We start from the raw sequence: 26,157 nt of genomic DNA on the forward strand, positions 1-26,157 counted from the left end.
TACACAGCGGATATTCTTGGGGTAAGAATGCAAAAGATCACAAAACTTCTCAGCCGCTCAAGCACAGAGGTTCTAAAGGTAGCAATCACAGAAATCTACCACGGTACACAAAAGAAACCAATTTTCTGATTTTCCAAAGCTGCAGTCACACAAAATAAACGCCAGATTTGATTCTCAAAGCAATCTCTGTGACCTGTAGCATAAACAACTGTATTTTTATTCCCATTTTATAGATGAAAAAGCTGAGTCTCTGACCGAGGCAAAGTGACCGGCTCAAGGTCACATAACCAGCTGGGGCTCTGCCAGAATTCGAAACCTCCCGTTACAAGGTCAACCCCACAGCTTCTGCAGTGCAACCCTGTCACCTACCCCAACAAGTTATGTGGCTAAAGTGCTTTTTAATTCCCACAAAGCCTAAGGACCATTTTTGAACCTAAGTGCTGGATAACCTGTGCACAATTCCATCAGACAGGTCTAGAACAGGAAAGAGAGGACCAAAGCCTGGGGCCAGCAAGGGGTAGGGGGTGATGGTTGAGAGGAAAGAGGCTGAGAGCTGTCCAGACCTCCCGTGGACGGAGCAGCCTCTACCGGGTCTCTGGGGGAGGCTGGCTATCTGAACGAGAGCTTCCTGAGTATTTGCACTTACAGAACAAATCTTATGCAAGCACTGCAGCAAGAGTGAGCCCCGCCTATGTTCCAGAACTCTCCATCTCCAGCGATGTGGGACAGGAAGCTGCACAGGGAAGGCTAAAAAAGGAGTCACATGTAGGGCTGGGCAAGCTAAGTGCCAGGTTCCCCTGCCAAGCATTCTGCACGTTAACCTGAAGGCTGGAGGGAGAGGAGGAGGTGGTTTCTAGGAGGAGAATTAGAGGACTGAAACCCTGCCGGCCAGGAGCAGTGTGGGAGGACCAGGCTGGAAGCCACTGATGGAACAGGGATTTGAGAGCATTAACTTGTTGGAGAAAGTTCATCTCCAGCCTCCTTCCTTCCAGAGTCCCTATTCCCCACCCCCCAGGAAGAGGTCTTATGAAGAGGACAGCAGGACAGCAGGTCCTCACTGAGAATGCAAAGAGAAAAAAGGGGCAGGGCAGGTCGGGAAAAGGCAGGGAAGGAGTGGGGAGCCCATGAGTGGCTCTAGGGAGCAGCTCTGCTCTGTTGTTTGATCTGGTCATGGATAGGCGGTGTATCTGGTTTGCAAAATTCATGAAGCTGCTCACTTATGTGTATAGCTTTCTGTGTGTATTATCTTCAACGCATTAAAAAAAAAAAAAAAAAAAAAAAGATAAAGAATAAACCAAAGCACCAGACTATTCAAACAGCAAGGACCTGCTCCAGTCCCCGCTCTGCTGTGTGGCCTGCCTTACACTTACACTCTCTGGGACTCCAGCCCCCCGTGCGGGGTAGATCAAGGATGGAAAAGGGGGGCACCCAACCACCACACCTCCCTGGGGCCGCGGCAGCCATCACCACCAACTGAGGCAATGATCACTTGGGGACCACAACAGCCTTCTGCACTAACCCCAATGGGATTCAGAATCCTGATCATCACTCAGTTCCAGAAGTCAGACAAGCATGGGCACCCAAGACGAACCCCACGTGCCATGCACAGAACAAACGCTCCAGGCTGATTCCTTAAGACCCCATGAGTCAGAGTTTGTGTGTTTCCGTGAGCGCTCAGTCACCAAAGAGATGCTGGGGAAGACCTGACGTTCTTCCCTGTGGCTGTTAAAAATTACTCACCAGGCTTTTATGGGAAAAGAGGTAACCTTGGGCTTACTCAGCATAATCTCACTCCTTCTGACTCTTCCTGAGAGCACAGCCCCAGCCCAGACCTTCCAGTTGATGGCCACAAAGGCTGGCCTTTGAACTCACTCCTTCCACACCAAGTGGTGGATGAAAGACAGGAAACATCCAGTTCCTAAAAAAGTCTTACCACTGTGATGGAAGTCCTGGCAAGAAGCCAGAAGGAATTATTATTAATAATTACAGTAATAATGGTAATGATAGCAGCTAACTTTTCCAGAATGCTCACCAAGTACCAGACTGTTGTACACACTTTCAGAACAACCCTAGGCAGTAGGTCCCATTAGCAGCCCCATTTGACAGGTAGAGAAACTAAGGTTCTGAGCTCCTCGGTACCTGGCCCAGGCTCTCCCAGGATCCAGGCCATCTGGTTCCAGAGCCCTCTAGCTGGCAAGACAAGGCATAGGGGGCCCTGGCTAAAGGAGAGGCATCTCAATTTTAGCTACAACTAGAATTTCTCATGTGCATTCTTTTAAAATTTATGTTGAAGAAAGAAAACTAAGTCTTTCTCACAGTCAGCCAACTCAAGCCTAGGCTGCGAAGCACCCCAGCAAAAATGGCAACAGAGCTCCCAAGTTCCTTTCCCAGAAGCAGAGTCACAGATGGTCAGACCTTGTGAGACCTAAGGTCCCTTAGTCCAGCCAGTCTTTTCAGAAAGAAGAAAGAAGCAGAAACTAGCCAGAGGTCACATGGGGAAGGGGCAGAGATGAGACCATGACCGCATATGCTCCTTCTACTACCCCAGGGTCCTCTCTGGCTCATTCTATCCCAAACGTCCCAAGGAGCGACCACAGTGGGCTAGAGTCTCTGCTTCCATTCCCAACCCTGGATCACAGACAAACTAGCAACCACCAGAAGACAGCCACTCTTAGGAGAGTACAAAAATGACATGACCAGACGCTAGAGCCCACAACGGTCTCTGGGATGAAGATCCACGTGGCACTGAGGGAAGATATATGTAGGATTTGAACGCACAGAATGCCTGCAGCGGACAGCTGCCGAGTGGAGTAGGACCAGCGGGAGGAAGACTAATAGATGAAATGGTGTCCTGGGCAATCATACCTTCAAAGGCATGGTACTCTTCTGCAGAAAGTGAAACACGTTCCTGGGAGATCAGCTCCGCATGATGAGGTCATGACCCATGCTGAGCAAGGACTGCTGGGCAGGACCACTAACGAACGCTCTGGGCAGACTACTGAAGCCATGAAATCAACATGATTTCATGTTCATGGACATGAAATCAACTGAAGCCAGGGCCAAATGTCCCCCAGGCAAAGCCTTCCTGGCACCACCCAGAATACCTGTCTGTTCATTACACCCTACAGAAAACCGCAGAGAGCCTGAGGAATCGATGCTAGACCTAGGTATCTTGGTGCAACACAATGTGCCAGGCAGCCAACCTCGGCCCTGGCTAAACCAAAGCACCCATGGCTATTCAAGAATCATGGGCCAGGCGTCTGAAGAGGTAGCCAGGTCTGGCATAGGGCTGGGGCTAGAGATTCATGCAGCTAACCTGTGGGCCAAGAGAAGGCTGTGACTGCATCCAGTACATACCAGGGGCAGGATTGCCAAGTCCAGCCACATAGGATGACATTCACGTAGTCTGCCACTGAGCTGTGTAGTACACAACCTATGTAACAGTCCCTGACCATCAGCCAAGGCTTAAGCCTTCCAATCACTGGCTGAGCACCTCTTTCCACCCAGCACCACCTGGCTGATCCCAATTCTAGCACACGGACCCTAAGACACTGCAAAAGTTAAGGCAAAGGCCGTCAAGAAGTTTCGGTTCAGGGCTCCTGGGTGGCTCAGTGGGTTAAAGCCTCTGCCTTCAGCTCAGGTCATGTTCCCAGGGTCCTGGGATCGAGCCCCATGTCAGGTTCTCTGCTCAGCAGGAAGCCTGCTTCCTCCTCTCTCTCTGCCTGCCTCTCTGCCTACTTGTGATCTCTCTCTGTCAAATAAATAAATAAAGTCTTTAAAAAAAAAAAAAGAAGTTTTGGTTCAAGTCTTAACACTGACATTAACTTTATGCGTCCTGAAAACCACTTAAATCATTTGTACCTCAGTTTTCCCTCCTATAAAACAAGTAGGCTGGAATAATGCATTTTTATAATATCCTTTCTGACTCTGAAGTCCTAGGATTCTTGGATGCTGTGAAGAGATAAATGAATGAAAAAACCTCTCAGGGCCCTGGAGTCTAGGACCTGCGTCCCTCGGGCATACACAGTGCAGTGACTGAGCAGAACCCAGTCTCGTTAGGACAGTGACATGCATGCCCATGACAGCGGAGGAAAGAGAGTGAGCAGGACAGCCACACGAATGACAGACGGCTAAAGGCTCTGCATCAGGGACAGACATCAGTTCCCCAGATCAAGCAAGACCACACATACCCAGACCGCCTTTTAGAGCAGCCACTAAGAGGACTCCCCAGTTCTCATGGACTCAGCCCTGGCATGGGGAAGGCACCTCCTCCCCTGCCACGTCTCTAACTTTTCTAAAATGGCTCCTTGAAGAGAGCGGGGCTGCCATGTCCTCAGCCACCTTGATCCTATTCTGGAGGTCGCCAGTGTCTGAGCACTCAGCCTGAGGCCTCCCAGAGAGCAAGAAGCCAGGAAGGGAGGGAGCCCCTAAGTGTGCACGCTCGTGTGTGTGTGCGTGTGCGTGCATGTGCACACCAGAGCCGGGGTACCTCTGCAAGCTCAGGGAGGCTGCATTCCCCCCAGCCTCACCAGGAGCTCCTAAGTGCAGAGAGATGCAGGGAACGATCCTGTCACCACACGGGACGCACAAGGGTATGGGTCAGGGCACTAATCTAGCCGTAGGCGGAGGGAAGCGGAGTAGAAGCAGAAGGGCAAGAGAGAGGGTTTCCGGAGGCCAGGGCGGCTGAACCACCAAGGGTCACCGGCATGGACCACGAGGAGAACAGGCATTCCAGGCAGAGGGGACAGCACAAGGAAAGGCGTGGGTGGGGGGAACCCCTCATGACTGGGGAGACGAGGTCTCAAAGAGCAGTTTACGTAAGGCAGAAAGCAGGACAGACAGCGGGAGACACAGCAGCCAGGGCGTCTGGACATGATCCTAAAGCAACAGGGTCTCCAGCCGAGGAGGGGCGGGGCTGGCTTTGACCTCTGCAGTGACCTGTCTGTTGGCATACGAGGCCCAGGGGCTGAACTTGGAAGGGACAGAGCTGGCATTAGAGGCATGGGTGCCAGCCTTTGCCATTCCAGAAGGACCGAGACACTGCCTGACCTCTGGCATGATTTGTCAGAGCCAGAGAAAGGAAAATGATGTGCTCTGCCCCTCAGCCTGGTTGCTCTTCAGACCTGTTATTTAAACCCATGAACCCAGGCTGGGGTGGTCAGGCCCCCACAGCACTGGGAGCTCAGAAGAGAAGGCAAGGTGTGAACACGTGAGTGCCAGACAGAAGCGAGGTGGCCTGGGGTCAAGGTCCAGACAGGCTGCATGAGCCTGGCACAGACGCTGCCCTCGCCAGGGCCCTGAGCACCAGCAGCAAACACTACAGAATGGGGAACCAGCTAGGGGTGCAGCCCCCTATTTTCCAGAACTCATGGCCAAATTCAACTGATGAGAAGAAACATGTCCAAAAGTGGAGGAAGGTGACGAGGTGGCCGAGTGGTTAAGGCGATGGACTGCCAAAAGTGGAGGATGACGGACCAGCTCTAGGTTGGTAGGAGTGTAACCGGCTCGACTCTATGGGAAGAAACCGGACACCAGCAAAATCAAGAACACATGAACTCGGCATCTCTACTTCCAGGTATCTATCCCACAGAACTCCCTGCGTGTGCACACGGACACATGTACTAGGGCATTTCATCACCAAGGCATGTTCCAGAAACATCAGTAGAGAGCTGATTAAGGGAAGGATTTAAGACCAGTTAATGGTATATCATGCAGCCATTAAACAGAATGAGGCAGCCCGAAGGGCTGATGCAAAATCATTTCCCAGATCTACTGTGGGAACAACGGCTTTGTGTGGGGAACGGAAGACCATCTTTGTTCGCACACAAAAAGGCTCAAGGTCCCGGGGAACCGACGGCTGCACCAAGATGGGAAGTGGCTGGCTGGGCAGCAGAGGTGGTGGGGGAAGACCCTGACATTACCAAGACCAGTCCGTCAGGACCGGTGAGAGCCACCCACCGACGACACAGGGAAAGCCACGCCTAAGGAATGCACCAGAATCATAGTCCACGAGATGATGGCGATTTGCTGTCCCAGACGGGGCATGAGGTGGGAGAAACACTGGAACATTCATGAAGGGCACAGCAGGCTTCCACGGAGCAGAACACCAGCAATAACCACCCCCACACCCGTCCCCGCCAATGAACAGAACAGTCACAGAAAAAGGGGCTCGGAGGGGACAAGAAGCCAGAGCCCCAGGCCCCAGACTCCAGAATGAGCTGTACAGACTCATACCACTGACAGGGCCCAGGGGAGCCCCTTTCTGGATGAGGGAAGATGCTTAGACAGTGCTGTGTGGAGCAGGGCTGGGCCTGAGCACCCCTAAGAGCAGGTTCTCCTGGGTGTGCGACTCTGCATGCCCGCCTCAGTGTCCCTAACGGGCACCCCCATCCCAGAGCCGGCTGCCCCCCATGGCTGACTGTCCACCTGGGTCACCCCCAGACAGTCTCACATCACGTGCCTTGCTCAGTCACCGGCGAGCACCCTGAGCCCGACAGTGTGGTCCTGACAGGTGAGAAACTTGTTCACAGAGCGGACAGAAAAGTCCACGCATGAGCTCCCGCCAAAACATATCCCCAAATGCTGAGGAAGAAAGAGCTGGAAGTAAACAGGCTGCTCCATTATCTAAGATGGCAAATGCCTTCTCCTTGCCCTTCCCAGCACCCCCCAAAACCATGGAAGACAGTCCCTCCCTCTCTGTCCCCAGACTGCAGCACCAAACCTGTAAGTGGGCTCTCCATCTTCCCTCAGCAGGAGGCTGGCACAGGGCCGGGCTGGACTGTCCACCCAACGAATGTCCCATGCCCTGTTGCAGCGCCATGGCCCTACTCAGGTCCTCTGGAGCCGGGGAAAGGACCCCCAGGGCTGGGTGCTGGTCAGAACGCGTCCCCTCAAAGGCCAACACTAAACCAGGACAGACTAGCACCTCCATTCAGGGATCCCTGTGGGGGACCGGACGGGGTCCCAGCAGTCCCGGGGCCCACCCGTCAGAGCCAGCAGCTGGGCAATGTCAGGACCAGACAGAGGCAGCGGCTGCTTGGGCCCCGTGCTCCTTAAGCACCTGTGTTAACACCCCTCTGCATCCCTGCCACACACGGCCCCCACAAGCACACCCCCTCCATGCCCACATCCCCCTACAGGCACCCCCCAGGTGGCTCCAGTGAGCTGTGGAGCCGCCCGTGCCCTTGGGCCACGGGCCACTTCCCAGGACAAGGCCACAGGACTGCTCAGCGGCCCCACCCACCCACCCGCACCCAGCCCTCCAGCCAGACTTGAACTCTCAGTTCCCAGAACCAACGGAGGCCTCCCCAAGGCCCACAGGCTCCCCAGGGCTCTGCTGGGTGTGCAAGTGTTACTCACAGAACTCAGGGTGCCCAGCCTGCTGTCAGCAGGGCGGGTGGGTGGGGGGAGTCATCGGGGAGCAGGGCAGAGTCTGCGAGTGCTGCTGAACTCGGAGAAAACCAGGGGCAGCTCTACCCAAACATGCCTTGGCCGCTCAACTCCGCACTCGGTGCCCCCAGCCGCACCCCCCCAGGCTTCCTAGCTTCCAGGAGGAAGGCTCAGCTGCCCCACCACACAAGCACCACACGCCCGTTACACATCCCCCCTCCTCCCCAGCAGGAACCCTGGTTCAGAAGGTGACAGACTCCCCTCGGCACCCTGCAGCCTCCCTCTAACCCGCAGCCGTCAGGCTCACTAGGTTCCTCCAATCCACCCACCCGGCCCCCCACCGCCTTCTTCAGGGTCCTCAGACCTCTGGGCCTGTCTGGCCAAAGGACGCTGTCCCCTGGCTTGCTCCCCACCAACAGACCTTTCAGGCCTCAGCTCAAACGTCAACTCCTGAGAGAGGCTGCAGGACCAGGTGGTAAGAACTTCCCTGACATCTACCACAAGCCCCAATTTTTCTTACTCCCAGAACTTTCTGTAACTGGAGACCGTGTTACTTTTTTCTCTGCTTGCTTGTATTTTGTGTGCATTCCCTCCCTCCCACCCCACCCCCACACACCCAAATACAATTGTGTGGGGGCAGGGGCTGAGTCCGCCTGATGTGATATATTGATTACTGTATCTGCCGTCTTTGAAGAATTCTGGCACACAGTAAGTGCTCAATTAAGACTTGGCTGAATGAATGAGATAATAGCTCTGCCATGACTGATCTTGGAGATCAATGAACAGACTGAGAGACACAGGCCAGGTCAGGGGCTGGAAACCGGGGGTTGCGAGAGAACGGAGACAGTAGGCGGGGACCCCAGCAGCAAGGGGCTCAGGGAGGTCCTCGTGCCTCAGAGGACCGAGGTCAGCAGAGGCCAGCTTGGCTGGTGAGCAGCTTTGTGACTGACCGCAGGAAGGCGAAGGAAACCGCAATGGCTTTATCGTGAGCACGCAGCCCACACGAGAAACACGGAAGCAAGTCAGGAAGTCATGGCCCCAAAACAGGCCAAGAGGAGAATGGCAGAAGGTGACCTTTCTATTGCAGGTATTGTTGAAATAAGAGCCCATGAGACTTCAGTCCCCTGGTCTGAGATCCCAATCTCCAAGACCCAGCTGCATCCAGCAAGGCCTCCGTATCCACGCTTTTAAAACAAGAGTGGCTCCACTTATGGGTGGAAGCCGTCAGAGCCGCTGCGCTCTGAGAAAGGCAGGGGTCTCAACCAGGCGCAAATTTGCCCCCCGCCCCCCAGAAGCCATTCAGCAACAGGCATTTTTGGTTGTCACGATTGAGGGTGGTGGAGGCCAGGGATGTCGCTGAACACTGTACCATGCACAGGACAGCCCCACAATATAGAATCGTTCAGCCCAACACGTCACAGTGTCAGAGCTAAGGAACCCTGAAATCACATGCATAAGTTCTTTCTTCAACCTTGGATAACTTTACTATTAATAAACGTTAATATTTCTAAAACCCAGCATACCTCAAACCCTGTGCCATAAACCGCGGACGGCCCACACGCCGCTGTGAGCTGGGTCAGAGCTCAGGCTTCCGGGGCAGCTGGCCAGCTCGGTGGGGAGGGGCTGGAAACAGGGTCATGAAGTCGTGGACCTGCCTGGGGGACCGGTCTTCCGCTCTCCGCAGGAAAGGCCCCGCAGACAGCCGATGGCACTCGACAGCACCAACCCCACGGGGACCAAGAATGACTCACTACCCCCGCCTGATCTGGGCCCACAATGGGCAGATTGTGCGGCCATCTCCACCACTGGGGGAGTGGCCTTGTCACCCGGGGCAGGAGTCCTGAAGAGCCTGACCTCATGGCCACCCCAGGCCAGGACCTGTCTTCTAAGGCCAGGGCCACTGCCAAGGCCCAGTCCTGACTTCCCTGGTGTCTGCTGGCTGCTGTCCGTCACCGCGTGGCCCCAGCTGTGTCAGAGGCAATCCCAGACGGTGACCTCTTCCCTCAGGTGACCCTGAGTCGCTGGCCCTTCCCCCCCCCGAAGCTGCTGGCCAAGGCTGCTCTGAGGCCTACTTGGAAGAACTGTGAGCAAGAGACAATCCAGCCTCGGTGGTGCTCTAGCTGAGCAACCGTAGGCGAGTGTCTTAACTTCCTTGGGCCTGTTTCCTCACCTGAAAAAGGGGGAAGTAAAAATTCCATTCTCCCAGGGACTGACCTCTGCACAAAATGAGATAAGAGATGCGGAGTGCCCAGAGCACAGGAGGCCAGCTGGGACCTGCTCGGGAAGCGTGGCCTCTCACGGGCCTCCACGGAGACTGCGCGAATCCATCGCCGGCACCTCCAGCCGGGAAGCCCACATGCCACTAAGCTCTGCTCCCAAAGAGAAACTCACTTGATTTTTGTCGGGTTTAGATGTTACCTCCCGAATCAGGTTAGAAGGCCCAGAACCACAAGATCATGCTGCTCCTGCTTCCACTCCATCCTCCCGCGTGCGGCACCAAGCCCCAGGCTGGCGGCCGCCCAGTGAACAACTAGAGTGGACAACTAGAGCCGGTGCAGCTGTGAAATCGTTTCTGACCCCCAGGGGTCGGGGGCAGAGCGGAGCCATGGTCCCGGGGGTGATCACTGCCGCTCACGACCACCGCCTTTTGGGTGGGGACGCTGCAGCAATCAAGGTCCTATCCCACACTGTCATCCTGGCACGTGCCCAGGGAGGCAGGCAGGGCCCCCGAGGCCCTGGTAGGTAGACTGGTAAGAGGCAGAGCTGGGCATAGTACCAAAGTCCCTTGACCTCCACCCAGCCCTGCCTCCAGTCACTGCCCATCTCTGGTCCCAGCACAGAGGACACCTGTCATCTGGGACATTTTCAGAACCACCATGTTGCTGATGAGTAGTGCTGATCACAGACACTCTTAAGAGCCAGGGTGTGCTTCGCGGGGTTCTCCTCCTCCTGCCACGACGACCTGTCTGCAGCCGCTCTGTCACCCCAGCTCCCGCCCATGCAGTGGGGCCCAGTCGACCCTCCGATGATGGCGTCGCAGGCAGAAATGAGCCTGGGCCGGGCTGGAGGAGCCGCTTGTTACTGCTGTGAGCCAGTCCTCATACCCTGTCACAGGAAGGACCTCAAAAGCCATCCCCTCCGCCCTGCCCCAGTGTCAGAGGAAACTGGAGTCTACAGCCAGCCTGGGAGGCAGGGGCAAGTCACACACCGGCCAAGGCCCACAGAGGCCCCTCCTGAGCTCCAGGACCGACAAGCAGCCGGCACAGTTAGCGCACGCGGGTCTCCGGCAGCCCTGGGAGGCAGGGACGCCGCCTGCCCCTATTTTAGAGATAAAGGAACGGAAACACAGGAGAAATGAGAAGACACTCCCAACGCCAGCGGGGAGAAGTGTTGGGGGGTACCTCTGGACCCAGGCTGCAGGCTCTGACATCAGTGTGCCTAACCGCTGTGCCCTGGGGGGGCGAGAGCCCGAAGGAGGAAAGCGGCCAATTCGCAGACTCCAGACAGCGACACGCGGGACAGAAGCAGGGCTGCGGGGAAGACCCCCAGGTGACCAAGAAGCACATGGAGAGATGCCCGCCATCGTCAGCCATCAGGGAAATTTAAACCAAAACTCCAAGGTGCTCCCTCACACCCACTAGGATCGCTAAACTCAACATGAGATTAAGTGCTGGCGACGAAGTGGAGACGCTGAAAGCTTTCTGCACTGCTGGCGGGGATGGAAAACAGTGCCGCACGAGGAAAACCAGGCTGGGGGTTCCCCAACCTCGGAAAACGCCCCCACATGACCCAGCAGTGCCCCACCCCCCACGTGTATTCCCACAAGAAAGGAGAACATGTATAGAAGAGCTTACAGCAGTGGGGTTTTTTGTTTTTGTTTTTTTGAAGAGAGAGAGGGACGCCTGGGTGGTTCAGTCACTTGAGGGTCTGCCTTCACCTCAGGTCATGATCTGAGGTCCGGGGATCGAGTCCTACTTGGGGCTGTCTGCTCAGCAGGGAGTCTGTTTCTCCCTCTCTCTCTGCCCCTCCCCCTGCTCACGCTCTCCCCTTGTCTCTGAAATATGTAAAATCTTTAAAAAAAAAAAAAAGAGAGAGAGAGAGAGAGGCAAAGAGAGAGAATCTTAAGCAGACTCCACGCCCAGCACAGAACCTGACATGGGGCTCGATCTCACAACCATAAGGTCATGACCCGAGTGGAAATCAAGAGTCACGCTTCACCGACCAAGCCGCCCAGGTGCCCCAGCAGTGCCATTCCTGAGAGTCAGAACATGGAAACAACCCGTCAGCTGATGACGAACACACAGTGTGTGTCTCCAAATGGAATGTTACTCAGCCATCGGAAGGACGGAAGTGACGATTCATACTATGACACGCGGCGGGGCTGGCAGGGCGGGGGGTGGGGGGGGGGTGGGGGGGGTGGTGCCTGGAAAGTCTTATGCTAAGTGACAAAAGGAAGTCACAGCAGCCAAGTATTCTAGGACTCCATTCACATTAAAGTCCAGAATAGGGAAAGCTATCGAGATAGAAAGTGGGGGCTGTCTAGGGCCAGCAAGGGAGGTGATAGCAAAAGATTTGGGGTTTGGGGGGGAAATTACGAAAATGTCCTACAATGGACTGCACAGATCTACGAATACACTGAAACCCATCAGACTGTACACTTCAAGTGCGTGAGTGGTGCGGTATGTGAGTTACGGCTCAATAAGCCTGTTTTTCAAGCGACAGGGGAGGGGAGGGGGAGCGGGGCTACTGGAGGTTTATTCTAAAAGCTGCTTCCTTTCAGGTAAAACCGACGTGCAAAGTGTGCGTTCCCTGCCTGCATCCACAAGGTGAGGAAGGAGCATCCTTCCTAGATGCATGTCACAAGTCCGAGAGCCAGCTGGGACCCAAGAGGTGAGTGGGGCGTTGCCACACACGGGCCTATCGGTGCCAGCCTGTCACAGCCCAGGGACCCCCAGGGGCACCGGGATGAGGATGGGGGCACTGCTGAGCCCCCAGGGCATGAGCTCTCTCTTTATTGCAGAAACTGTCAGGCCCCGATGACTATGGTGTCCTCGCTCCTCAGAGTTCATCTTGCCTTGGCAATGGCCTCCTCCTAAGCAGGGCCTCTCTCATGCCAGGGAAATCTGATCTTTTCGCCCTCACCCCTGGCCTGCAGGATAAAGTCCAAGCTCCACAGCCTGGCAGGAAAAAGCCCTCTCCCTCCAACCTGTTCACCCTGCAGCCCCCCCACTGGAGGCATCCCCACATGTACCCGACGGGCAGCACCGTCTGCCTCATGAGCCTTCCTTGGGCCCTTCTTCCAGCTGAAGCCATGTGCTCCCTCCTCTGACCCACCAGGGCGCGAAGCACTGAGCCAGCACCGCCAGCACCGCCAGCACCCTGTCCCTTCACAAACACACGGACACAATTCCTACATGGCAGGAATCATGTGTGGCAGTGGGGATCCCAGTGAGCTCAACATGGGTGCGATCTCTGCCCCTGTGCGGCTAACCCCCCCCGCCGATGGACAGACAGACCGTAGCAACCACTAGAGCATCAGGCACTTCCCAATGAGGAAAGGAAAAGCAGAACCTTATGAGGGCGCCTAGGGTGGTGGGTGTGTCCTCAGAAAGGTCACCAGGGAGGCCTTCCTAAGGGAGGAACACCTGAGCTGAGAGCTAGGGAAGAAGGAGGAATCCCAAGCACGAGGACGGCTTGGGCAAAGGCACTGAGGTGGGCAAGAGTGCAGAGCTGGAGGGCCGAGGTGGGCCAAGGTGAGGATGCTGGGGGGAGGCCACGGGCAGATCACGCAGGCCTCAGGGGCCCGGTTCAAGACTGAATGAAGTCTTCATTATCACTGGGAAGAGAAGGCACAGAACGGTCTGACGCCAGGAAATGTAGTAACCAAGTCTGTGTGTGCCCTAACTCATCACTCTGGGGGCCTTGGGGGCAGTTCCTGGTTTCCCCATCAGCCTCGCCTCCAGGCTAGGTCCTCATCTAGTGCTCACGAAGCACTTACCAATCTTCTAGCTTATCAAGGTGGGGAAGAGCTGTCAGATTAGACTCAGACCTGCCCCCCTTCCTAGCTCCTTCAGGGAAAACCCCAGGAAGATCCACCTAGACAGCCCCACATGCCCCACAGAACATAACCACTGTGACCCTTCTGGGCAATTCTGGGGCTGGAAGGGGCTGCAGGAGGACCACCCCCCAGCCCCTCCTCCCAGGTTGCCTTGGCTGTCACAGTGAGAAGAAGGTTCTCCATGCCCCCCAGAGGAAACAGATCAAGAGGGCAGAGCACCCTTGAGCATTGGGATGGGGACCCTCCCACCACCCCAACCCCACTGGCCTACATGGGCAGGGCCCCCCGCCCAGGTCTGTTCAGTAACAGCTGACCCTTGGGCAGAGCCGCAGCGGCACCAGGCTGCTGGCTCCACATGAACCCTGGGGCAGAAAAACAACTGAATCATCCTGATGATTCTCCAAGCAAAGCTCTCTCGGGGCCAATATTTAAAAAAAAAAAAAAAAAGGCTTGGGGAGGTGGTTTCTATGGCAACCTGTTTTAGTGATCTGCAATGAACCCCAGGCCCACACCCTCCAACCTGTCCTCAAAGGCAGCCAGGAAAAAAGCATTAACCTCTGAGCTCAGAGAATTCCTTTCCATCGCAAGCTGGAGGCTTCATGGAAGCATCCCAGGGGCAGAAAGCTTTAGGGCTGTCAGGAAGACCTCAGAAACACCTCTTCCTCTGCTCACTTCTCCTGGGACCAGAATATGGCGTCTGGAGAAGGCCCTTGAAGATGAGCCCCTTCTGGGCCAAAATATTTCTCTGTTTCCTTAATCACACCAAAGGCAGAGAGGCCAGCTTTGCAAACCCAAGCCCTGGGCTTGGCTTCTCTGCCACGGACCCTGTGCTCCCTACCCACCCCAGCCAACAGCCTCTTGTTAAAGTCTTGCATGAATATTAAAACAAGAACCTGAAAACAAGAGGCATGACCAAGGTCACGTGCCAGTTTATCTGGTCTGGCTCTGAACCCTACAGGTCAACTTGGTCAGTGACTTCGTGGCAGGAGGGAGGCCGGGTGCAGCCGAGCGGGCCTCTCCCCTGGCCCTCACCCGGAGTCCCTCTGTCCCCCTCTTCACCAGCCCCCGCTGTCTGCTCTCTTCCCTAGGCCTCTGGAAAGCTCAGCCTATCACCCTTTTCCCCAAAGGACTGTTCCCTTCACAAAGGAGGAAACGTCCCGGCCTTATCAGATATCCGGCTTCATATTCGAGCACAGAGTGCAGTGAAAATTTATCCCAAAAATACCAAGGCTGGAAGGTTACACTGAGGTCACCTCAGTCGTCTGAGGGCTGGCTGAGTTATGTGTGCCCAGGCTGGGACAGACTCCAGGGACCCAGTCCAAGGCTTCCCGGGGAAATGCACGCAGTGGCTGAAACCCTGAAGCCCCAGGTCCCCGCACCCCCAGCCCCGCCACGTTCTCCTGTAACCTTGTCTTCCACACAGACCGGAACTCGGGGACCCAGTTCTCCTTCACTATTTGGCCACCGCCTGCCCGGGGCTGTGGGCACATGTGTGGTCACGGGAAGTGAAGGATGGGAGCCCCCTGCTCCTCGGGGCAGTCGTTCCCAAACTCCCAGGGGCTGCCAGGGGCTGCCTGGGGCTGCCTGGGGGCTACCGCCCTTGATGCTGGTGAACAGAGCAACATAAGTAATAGCTGCAGCCGCCTGGAAGTCCCGGCTGCAGGAGCAGAATGCCTGCACGCTCAGCAAACATTAGGCACCTCTACATACACAGACATTCACTTCGCATGGCAACCTGGCCGTCCTCAGGACTAGAAACTATCGGCATCCCCATTTTACAGAAAAGGAAACTAAGGCTCACGGAGGTCACATGATCAAAGTGGCCTTGAGCAGTATAAGAACCACTTCACAGGCTTGGCGTAGTGTGCTCTGACCAACGCTGGAGGAGGTTTTCCTGGTCCTGATACCATCTCACAAATAGGAAAACTGGAGTGTAGCGAGGTCAGGGAGGAGCCTTGGGTGCGCCTTGCCCATGGCCCCCAGTCCTATGAAAGCATGAGGGACTTTGGGCCATGGAGAAGACACTGGAGGAGCATCCGCCCCGCCCCCCCCCGCCCCGCCCCGCAGGCGGGGGGGGGGGGGGGGCCACCAGCAGAGCCACGAGCAGGGCACAACTGCTTCTGGGCTGCTTGCACAGGGGAAGTGGGAATCCGTGGCAGATCCGGCCAAGAGAGGGGAGAGCCATGCGGAAGCAAACAAGGGAGGCTGAGGTCACGACCGCGGACACAGGTGGGAAAGAAAATGCTTCAGCAGGAGGGCTACTGTGTGACCAAGGAGGCTAAGGAGAGTCCCCTTGGTGTGGCTACAGAAGGACAGGACATCCAATCTCCAATTATCACACACTGAAAACACGCTCAAGCATCCCTCCCAGTAGGGAGGCCCTCCACGTTTGCTGTACTTCACTGATAATATGACTCTGTTTTTCAAGGGGACGAATCATGGTCTTGCCTCCAACAGAGAAAACACAGGACAAGTCAGTGGGGACAAAGGTAGCACCTCCCAAGGTGGGGGTGGGTCACTGAGGGCTCAAGGCCGTGGGGGGATGGGGGACGAAGGCAGGGAGGAGGGAACAGCCGCCATGCTCAGAGACCAGCACACAGGGGTCCAAGCAGTGAGCATGGGGGGCGGGGGGGGGGGGAGGGGGCGCTGTTCTCCACCAAGGCAGAACCCGGGGAGCTGGGCAGTCTGTTCTACCTCAACAGCCCCCAGGGGTCCCTTTCTCAACACGAGGCAGGAGGGTCCCAGCCCCGGTGCCAACCACGGACCGTGACTGTGTGCTGCGCGGGCAGAGGCCACATCTGGACAGGGCAGCGCTCTGATCAGTAATGCTCCTCTACCCCGGCAGAGCGCGGAGGGTGAGTTGACCACACCCTGGCTGGATCCTCTCTGACACCCAAGGAGACAGAGGCCCTGGCAGGGAGGTGCCCACCCACAAGCACACATGCTGGGAGCAGCAGGACCACGACCCCCGGACTAGACGGCAAGACGGCCGTTGAAGTTCTAAAAGCACACAGGGCCATTCTGGGGCCGTCCCTCCTCACTGTCCTTGCTCACCTGGAACCTGTGCACCAGCTCCAGGGACTGGCTGTCGTTCTGGTCGGCTTCGAGGATGACATCAGTCAGCTTGTGGATGATGACGTCCAGGGGACCCTGCTCCTCAATCGGCCGGCTAAGGTTCAGCTGCCAGGGAAAGGCGGGGAGAACACGGAGAAAAAGAACAACTTCAGCACCTGAGCCACTGCCCGGCTGTCTCCCCCCAACCCACCCCGGCCCGTCCCTGCGGCCCTGGGAGAGCGGGCAGGAGGAAGGCCGGCGCTCACGGGCATTACAAGCAGGACAAAAGGCGCAAACCCATTAAGCTTCTAGAACTCCCCCACGGCAGGCCCTGTGTGTGCATTTCTGTCTCCAAGCCCCCACAGCACCTTGGATACCCAAGACACACACGTGGAACCAAGGCATCTACGGGTTAAGCGACCGTCACCGTGCCGTCGCTATACAGAGAAAACATCTACCGGACACGCACAATCTGCTCAATGACCCCGATGTTTCAGGTCGGAAAACCAGGGCTCTGCGAGGCGAAGCCAAATGACTGAAGTCACATGGCCAGGTCTAAAGTGAGATCCAGGCAGGTACTCTTCCCACGGAACGACGGCCTCAGCAGAGCTGCGATCCCCACGCCCAAGAGGCACCACCCCGAGAGACGGTCAGATGGGCAGTTCGAGCTTCACCTTGAAATCCAGGCTCGTCCCAGACACCGTGAGGGACTGTGGGGTGGCCCTGCTGGCCCTGCTCCACAGGGGGCTCTGTTTTTTCAAGAACGCTGGGTTAGGGAGATCGAATCCCCAGGGAGCCAGACCCACCGGCTGACAGAGCATCAGTGTCACCTGACCCCAGAGCCGGAGCACCTGCCAACAACGGGGCAGCCCGACAGCACGCTCCCTGACCCGCCAGATGTCTGCCGTCCGGCACGCAGCCACCACCAGCTGCAAGACCAGGCCCCTGGAGGCAGCGGCGCCAGCCCGGCACCTGGCTGACCCCCCGGATGGCCTCAGCAGAGGCCAGAGAATGTCACCAGCCCCACCCCCACTCATCCCCCCACCCCCACCCCGCCCCGCAAGCAGAGCTCCCTCCAGGATTCCAGGCTGTTTCCAAGTTGCTAGTGAAGAAATCACAGTGTCCGCTCTGGGTAGGCATCGCACTAGAAACGGTTTTTATTTTCCAACCACGTGATGAAAGGTGATTTCACAAATGAGGAGAGTGGGGAACACAGACTTTTGGAATCCCAGCCCCCCTCACCCCGGGGTCTGACAGCGAGAAAGTGGAGGTGCTCAGATGCAGATCTGAAGCCTGGAGCGAGCTTGCCGTCCAGCGCCAAGCCCTAGCCCCAAGCCCACTCTGGGTCCGGGGAGGCTGGGCTCTACAGCCACGGGCCGCAGGCTGCCCTGTCCTCTGGCTTCTTGCCGAGCGGCCAACGGAGGCACATGAGAAGATGGGGGAGGGGGAGAGAGAGATGTCCGGGTGTCTGCTTCCACCGTCCTCACACCCTCGCCGCGTTTCTGGCACCAGACACCCCTGCGAGCAGGCAGCTCCTCTCCCAAGCCCTCCACTGTCCCCTCAAGCCTGGGGTGGTGACAGTTCACCCCACTGTGGCGGCCGCGCCACATCTCGCTCGCAGCTCTGACCCAGCCCCCACCTTGTTATCCTCTCTTCGTTAAACTCTTGTCTCGTCAAACCTTCCGAGAGTACCAGCTAAGTACCAATACTTAGCTTTCTTAGGTCTTCCGAAAGTACCGGTATCTTTTTTTTTTTTTTTTTTTTTTTGGCCTAACAGAAAGAGATTTCCCCTACTTAAATAAATAAATACATAAATAAATAATCCCACGGACCTCACAATAATACTGAAGGAGTCTCTTCCCACCACAGGGTGACCAGCCTAGATACAATCCAGGACAAGTCCGACTCGCTGAGAAGCCGGCCATTCCTCCAAGGGCTCCCGGATGGAGAAGGGAAGCAGCGCCTGCGGTCCTCACACTCCCACTGTCACAGACCAAGACACCAAGAGGCCAGGGAAGAAAAGTCATGGGGCAAGGCCTGGTGGGGGGCGGGGGCTGGATGCAGGCCCAACAGCAACACCTGCAGGCTGAGTGTGCAGCACTCAGCACTCACACCTGTGCACCAGCCTGGCTCCTCATTCCCTACCACCACCAGGCCTCAGTTTCCCCACCGGGCTTCAGTTTCCCCTCCAATATACACAGGAACTTGGGAGGATCCTTCTGCTTCTGCCCGTGGAGGCGGGATTACGTTCCCATCCAAACCCACTTCCCGGGGAAAACAAGCCAAAACAAGGAACAGAATTGGAAGGAAGGGGAGCAAAGCCAGTGGGAAGTGGTACCCTGAGCAGAGAAGCGCAAATTCTCAGAAGACGCCACGGACGCAAACCTACTTTGGCTGTACCCGCAGCTCCACCATGACGGGTACCACAAATGAGAAGCCAATCTTTTCAGACCGAGGCAGCTAGAAACAGCAACGAGCTGGGTCACACGGGTGAAGCCCCACCCCCACCAGCTTTCACCTCTCCAGGGAGGAGCTTCTGGGTCTCCTGTATGGCAGGAGGGGACAGAAATGTGTCCCAGTGGGTTTGGGGAAAGGAGATGCCCCTGGCTCGTCCCGGCCTGGCACCAGCCTTGGGCCTGCAGACCTGACAAGCAGGGGCTGTTTGGAAAATAAGCTCTCCGCATTCTCGGCCATTCCACGGAAGGTAAACAGTTGAGTTCTGGAAGCCGGCCACCTCCCTTTGTATATTTTCCAAGCATTTTTATGCCAGTAAAACCATTTCATGAGAACAGTAACTTGGGACACACATCAGGCCTGGTTTGGTCCTGGCTTGGCCGTCTGTCACTGCAGCATCTCTGCTGAGACCTGCCTGGAGTGGCCGCTGACTCCAGAAGATTCTCCAGCCCAGCTTCTCCTAAAGCAGCCAGATAAGCCACATTTGCCTTGAAGGGTCTATTCTCCTGCAAAGACCTCAAGGGGATTTGAGTCTCTCCCTGCTGGCTGGGAAGGAGAAGGTGGGCCCTCTGGGGCTGCCACTCAGGAGGGGGGCTCAGACAGGGTCCAGGCACACCACGGGAGAGCAGGCCTGCTCCCAAGGACCCAAGACACTGCAGAGGAGCAGACCCTGGTGGCCCAGGCTTCATTTCACAGATGGGGTGGGGAGGGGAGCTCAGACAGAAGGAAACTCGTTTCAACGTTTCATTTTGCTTTTCTGACCACACTCTGCCCCCAGAAAAAGGGAACTTTCCCAGGGACTTGTTGCGGTCTGCGGAAGGGGTCTGATCTGTCCCTCAGCCAGTAACAAGGAGGTCTCAACGAAAGGGCCGCCCACTGTGGCCAGAGGAGGCCTGTGGGTGCCATGCTTCCAAGTCACGCCACCCTGTGAGGCCAAGGCTGGACGCTGTTCCGCACAGAGCTCAGAGCTCAGGCTTCGGAGCGAACAAGGGACCACTGTTCCCCCTCAGAGACTATGACAGGAGGCTGGCTGGCGGTCAGGGAGGGCGGGAGGAGTTGGGACAAAGGCCTACAAAGCCCAGTGGCTGGAATGTGACCTCTGACTTCTGCAGCAAGCAACCCAGTCACGCCCAGCCCAGGATCCCAGGTGAGCTAGTGTCTGACTGCCCTGTGAGCCCCAGCAGCGGCTCAGAGGGGAGGAAGATGGGCACGGCAGACGCCGGGAAACCCCATCGCAGCTCGGCTGCCCCGGGGCTGGGCAGGTGATGTAACGTCTCCATGCCTCAGTTTCCCCATCCATAAAACGAAGGTGCTTCTACTCCTGACACTTCGTGGGCTGTTTGGGTGGGTTAGAACATTGCATTTGCAGATGTGGCGCAGGGCTGATGCAGAGCGGATGCGGTGGTAACACCGCGGAGTGCTCAGACAACGTCCCGCCGCAGCTCGCTTGCTCATTCATTCGACAAGCATTCTCTGCTTGTCCTGGGTGCCAGACACAGACAGCCCCCACGCTCCCTTCGGGGGGCTGTCCGTCAGTAACAGGACTGTCCGGCGCACTGTGGCAGCAGAACCAAGATACAGCCGCGTGCCGCTCTAGGTCCTGCCTGGGAGACGAGCTCCTTCTCCCCAGAATGTCCCCCGGCCACACACCCCTTTGTCCACACAGGGACCTCGCACTCATTTTCCAAGTCTCAGCTCCACAGTTCAAACCTTTTCCAGACTTCTCAATTCAGTGCACCCCAAACAGGACGATGTGACGGCTGTCTGGTCTCACCCAGAGCCCCAGGACCCTTTGCCTCTCCCTCCACAACTGCAACCTCACTGCCCAAGATAAAGTCATTGCTCTAACTGACCCTGCCATACCAGATCCTGAGATCCCCAACAACCAGCGCTGAGCCTGGCCTCCCCAGGACCTAAACAGTGTCTTGAGGTAAGAGGAGCTTGCCGAATGTGTGCTAAATGCCACTGATGTTTCAAAGAACAAAGTGAACACTGCAGACCAACTAGAAGGCACATTCCACGAAGCGGGGGGATTCCTTCCAGCCATGGGGGTTAGAAAGAGCCTCCTGGAGAAGGAGGGGAAATGGAGCAAATGGAGCAAGGAAGGTATAACGCAGGCAGCGGGAGTGGCTGCAGAAATCATCTGCACTTGATTCTCCACTTGCACTTGGGCAACTGCAAATGCCTGAGCTGGTCCCACCTATAGCACGGACCCTGGGCTGGCCCCCTGGGAGGGGAGGCCTAGGACCACCCCTCTTGCGCTGCATCTACAGATTGGAAATGGGATCCTAGAGGACCAGGCACGACTGGAATTGTGCTATAGTGTGAACACCTAATAAATCCTGAGTGTGTTAAGGTAAAATATGGAGGTTGTAGGCTTGAACAGTTAGCCCGCCCTAATACAGTCCCCCGAGGAGAGAGCATGTATGCAGTGGAGGACAAGGATACCCCAACAGAGGCTTCCAGATGTCCCCAAACTTCCACACGTGCTTCCCTGATGGGATCAATAAGCAGCCAGATAGGAAAGAAATGTAAAACCATCTCTGGGGCGCATCAGGGAGGCAGGGGGCCTGGGAGAACGGGCTCCCCGCCCCTGGTGCTGGGGCTGCGCATCCTTTCTGGACGCAAGATGCGAGGTGTTCTGTGACTGCAGAAGTCTGGGCAGCCGAAAACAACCCATCCCTCTCTGAATGGCCAGCCAGGCTGAGCAGGAACCAGCTGAGTGACAGAACCACCCTCCCGCAGCCCCAGCCTCTAGGCAAGAAGACCCATTGCCCTGTGGCTAGGGTGTAGCTGCTGCACACTCACCCAGAGTCAGGCCCTGTCCTTTTTTTTTCTTTTCTTTTAAGATTTATTTTTGAGGGAGGGAGCGGGAAAGGCAGGAGGGGCAGAGGGGGAGGGAGAATCTGCAGCAGACTCCCCACGCAGCGCGAAGCCTGACCGGGCCCTGTTCTAAGCACCTGACCCGTGCACTCGCTCATGCAGTTCTTCCAACGGCCTGGGATCGGGACCCACAAGAGGCAGAGCGGTCAAGTAACACGCCGCAGATCTCGCGGCTTGTGCCGAATCTTCACTGTTCCCAGGCAGCAGCACGGCCGTGGAATCAGCCCGAGGAACGCCCTGGCTATGGGCACCGTGTCCTGTTCTACTGAGGACAGCTCGGTGGGCCTCCAGATGGGAGCTGGTCACCAGGAAGGCCAAGCCACGAGCTTTCAGCCCTATCTCCTGTCCGCCAGCGAGGGGAGAGGGACTCGAAAACTGAGTTAATGCTCAAGCATGCCAACGTGATGAAGATGCCGTAAAAATCCCGGAGGTGCAGAGCACGGGGAGGTGTTGAAGCATGACGCGCTCCAAGGGAACAGGGAGCTTGGCATCCTTTCCCACAGACCCTGCGCTGTGCCTCCCTTCCAGCTGGATGTCCGACCAGACCCTTCATCACAGCTTTTTATAATTAGCCAGCAAGCAGGAAGTAAATTGTTCCTAAGTTCTATGAGCTGCTCTAGCAAATTAATGAAACCCGAGAAGGGGGTCCTGGGACCCTCCAACTGAGAGCCGCCTGGCTGGTCAGGAGCACGGGTGACAAGATGGACTTGAGAGTGGCATCTGGGGGCGGGGGGCGGTAGTCTTGTGGGACCAAACCTTTTGCCTGTGGGACCTAACACTGTCTCCAGGCAGAGGCAGTCAGAACTGGGTTACAGCCACAGACACCCAGCTAGGGTTACAAGACGGCCCGGTCAGGGGTGAAGACTCCCACACGGCTGGTGTTGGAAGTGTTCTGGGCGTGTAAGCTGACAGTAAAGGACATGGGCAGGAGGTGTGTTTTTCTTACTCAATAGTGCACGCCATAAAGGTCAGCTATTATCTTTCCTGTTCCTATGGTTCACATTATTACTGACCAGTGGAAATTTCCCTGACTCTCTATCAAGCAGGGGGCAATCACAAGCCAGAATTTGAATTTCACAAAGCTACGTCCCTTGTACTGACTCACAGAGACTCCTCAAAGCGTCTGCTGCCACCGTGAAATTTACTGTCGTTGTTAGTAATGGTCAACATTTATCAAGTCCCTACTCTGGGCCACAGACTATGCTCACAGGAGCTTACTACACGAGGTGCAGCTGAGGACACTGAGGCACAGAGAGGTTAAGTCACCGGTCCAGGCTCACAGAGTTACAGCTGCCTGGGACCCGGGTCTCCCTCCTGCCCAAGCCAGACAACTAACCTCTAAGCCAAAAGGTGCCCCGGGTGCCTGCTGTTTTCCTTCCGTCCCCTTCCCCCCTAATTCACTCCTGCAGCGAATGCTTTCATGTGGTATGTTTTCAGCAGTGACTTCAAATGGAAGTTACTAGATGAAAACTTTGGTCTCAGCCAGGGTCCAGACAAAATAGTCTGCATGAAAAGTGAGTGGGCGCAACTCGGCTGGATTCCCCTGTGCTCTCCACGGAGCTGGGTATCTGGGACAGAACGAGCACATCTCCCACGTTTAAAGCCTCACCATGCAGGAGCAGGCGTCTGCTGAAGAAGTCAGGTCTGGCACCTCATGAGCAGACTTCCGAAGGGAGCCGAGCCTTGGAGGGTGCAGCACCGGCCACATCTTTTCAGCAAGGCTGGTTCCTAAAGACAACTCGGGGACAGCAGACTAAAGGCTTTTCCCCAGCAAGAGCAACTCTCACTCCCCAAAGAGCCCAAAGGGGCCCTCAGAGAGGACAGGAGCTGGAGGCCACCTGCAGCTGGCCACCAAGATCGGCAGGATGGGCTGAAGACAGAGCCGGTCACCGCGGGAGCCCCTGGCCCAGGATGGGGAGCAGGACTGTCGCCAACACTCTCTGACCCAATTCCCCGATTTCTTAGTAACTGGTTTCCAGTTACTGGGTAATAACAAACAATGATCTGGTTAAGGCCAAAGAGTGAACAACCTTTTTCCCCCAGAAGATGAGGGGCCAAGCTGATGAAATGATACCAGGACAGACGGACCTTAGAGTTCCAAAGTTCCGGGCACTTGCAAGCTGACTATTTCAAAGAGCCAAAAAGCTTACACCCACTCAGCAAGCATGGCTCCTTGAGAAAAGGGCTGACCCCAGGTTCTTAGGAGCTAAGAAAAGCCTGGCCCTTGTCCAGTGCTAGGGAGCCAGGTTCAAGAGTAGATTGAAAAGAGAAATGCAACCATACCCTTTGACCCAGTAAGCCAACTTCTGGGATGATGGTTAAGAAAAAAAATCAACAGGTGAAAAGTCCCTCTGGCCCATGAAGATTTACTGTGGCTATATCGACAAAAGAGAGGACACAGAATACATGTCCCCAAAAGGGGGCCTGGCTAGGTAACAACAGACATACCCACACCAGAAGATATTAAAGAATTACTGGGCAAACAGGGCCTAGTGGAAACAAGTGTGTGGGGGGGGTGATGGGGGGGGGGGGGTGTCCCAACCACGTGAACCCACGAAGCTGGAAAGGAAACACACACCCGAATGAGAGAGGAGCCTGGGCACAGGGGACCCAGCATGGGAAGAGCAGCCCATCGGAACACATGGCAGGATGCATTTCCTAGTTTCCTTGCCACTGTGCGGTCACGTGACTGGTTCTGGCCAATGAGCCAAGAGCCAGTGAACCCTGGCCTCCTGGCACAGGGTTCCCCTGCAAGTGCCAGGGCCTCCTGCGCGATCTCCACACTGGCACAGGACTGGCAACGTTCAAAGAGGAGCCTTGGATCTCTCAGCACTTGTGAACCGAGGCCCCAGCTGACCCCCACAGACACGTGGCAGGAGTGAGCCACAACAACCCCATTTAAAGCTGTAAAGATTTGGGGTTTCTTTACACAGCACACGCTAGTCCTAACGGTGTGCCCCGCAGGTTTCTCTTTTCTCATTTGTTTGAACAAAAGGAGCGTGGAAGGGAAGCGGAGGGAAAGCTAATGAAAGCAAATGGTAACTTCCAGGTAATTGGCTTTTATTGTTGTTGTTTTTTTTTTTTTTAAAGATATAATTCAGTATTTCGATGAAATATGACAACAGGGATTTATCCTGTAAGGGGGAAGATTAAATGTCCAATCCCCTCAGACTGGAAGACAAAAACCTTGCGTGGAGCCACGCCCTGACATGGCTGTCCTCCAGCACCCCCAGAAGAGCCCCCAAATCGGCCCGATGAGTCCCTTGAGCCTGTGTGGCTCAACTAAGTGGGCTGCTTCCAGCATGCGACGGCTCTCCGCGGCAGCTGCTGGCAGGAGTCAAGGCAGTGGAAACCAACCCCCCCACCCACCCCATTAGGTGCTAGGCATCAACCTGGTCCTGTCCTGAGGGGAACACGCAAACCACAAGCTGGTAAAAAAGAAAGAAAACAGCATGAAAAGGATTGGCAGATATGGACCCATGGGAAGAAGAGTCAAAGTTCATGCTAACAGGGACGCCTGGGTGGCTCAGTTGGTTGGACGACTGCCTTCGGCTCAGGTCATGATCCTGGATTCCTGGGATCGAGTCCCGCATCAGGCTCCCAGCTCCATGGGGAGTCTGCTTCTCTCTCTGACCTTCTCCTCGCTCATGCTCTCTCTCACTGTCTCTGTCTCAAATAAAAAAAAAAAAAAGTTCATGCTAACTTTATTATTTTAATTTAGGCTGACTGCAAGAGGGAGAGTTGGGATGGGGAGCGGTGCCCCCACTTAATTCCCTGTCCCCATGCCACAGGGGGAACCCAGAGCCCTTCCGCCCTTAGCTCACCCTGCTCCACTGCGGGCCAATTCTCTCCCTGAGCCCCCACAGGCCCAGAGGTGCTGTGCTAAGCACACCCCTTACCCATTTCATCTAACTCCTAAGATGTCCCTAGGACGCAGGGGAGGCGGTTACCACTGGACAGAGGAGAAAAGGAACACTCTAGGGGACAACACAGCCCAACAGAGGCTGTATAAGCAGTAATTAAGTGGGGGAGACAGTCTCTGTCCCCCAGTCCCTGTGGCTCTGGGACAGGTGTTCCTAAGCCCTCTGCTTTCCTTAGGAAATGGACAGGCTGAAGAAACCTTGTTCCTCGAGGTGACAGCAGGGGGCTGGGGTGGCCACCACGCACTCTAAGACATGGTCTGCAGGGCTGCTCCCGCCCACCAGGACTGGGGACAGGACTGTCCACCTGGGGTCATGGCAGGCACAGGGCACCCCACATGGGGTCTGGCCCACAGCTCCAAAAAGGGCAAGATTAATATGGGAATTCATATATAAGAA

At 56.0% G+C, this 26,157-nt stretch overlaps 1 protein-coding gene across 4 annotated transcripts in view; it reads right to left on the reverse strand.

The window, feature by feature from the left end:
- ITPK1 (inositol-tetrakisphosphate 1-kinase) overlaps positions 1–26,157 on the reverse strand; it is a 167,217-nt gene that overhangs the window by 51,297 nt on the left and 89,763 nt on the right. For 3 of the 4 annotated variants that reach the window (XM_059182951.1, XM_059182949.1, XM_059182952.1), the window contains one exon: positions 16,502–16,627. In XM_059182951.1, the coding sequence (XP_059038934.1) occupies positions 16,502–16,627 (126 nt within the window). Of the gene's footprint in view, positions 1–16,501; positions 16,628–17,175; positions 17,510–26,157 lie in introns of those variants that run through there. The other variant, XM_059182950.1, reaches the window with a different exon arrangement.

This window comes from Mustela lutreola, chromosome 7 (assembly GCF_030435805.1).
Source record: "Mustela lutreola isolate mMusLut2 chromosome 7, mMusLut2.pri, whole genome shotgun sequence".
Classification (NCBI taxonomy): Eukaryota; Metazoa; Chordata; class Mammalia; order Carnivora; family Mustelidae; genus Mustela; species Mustela lutreola.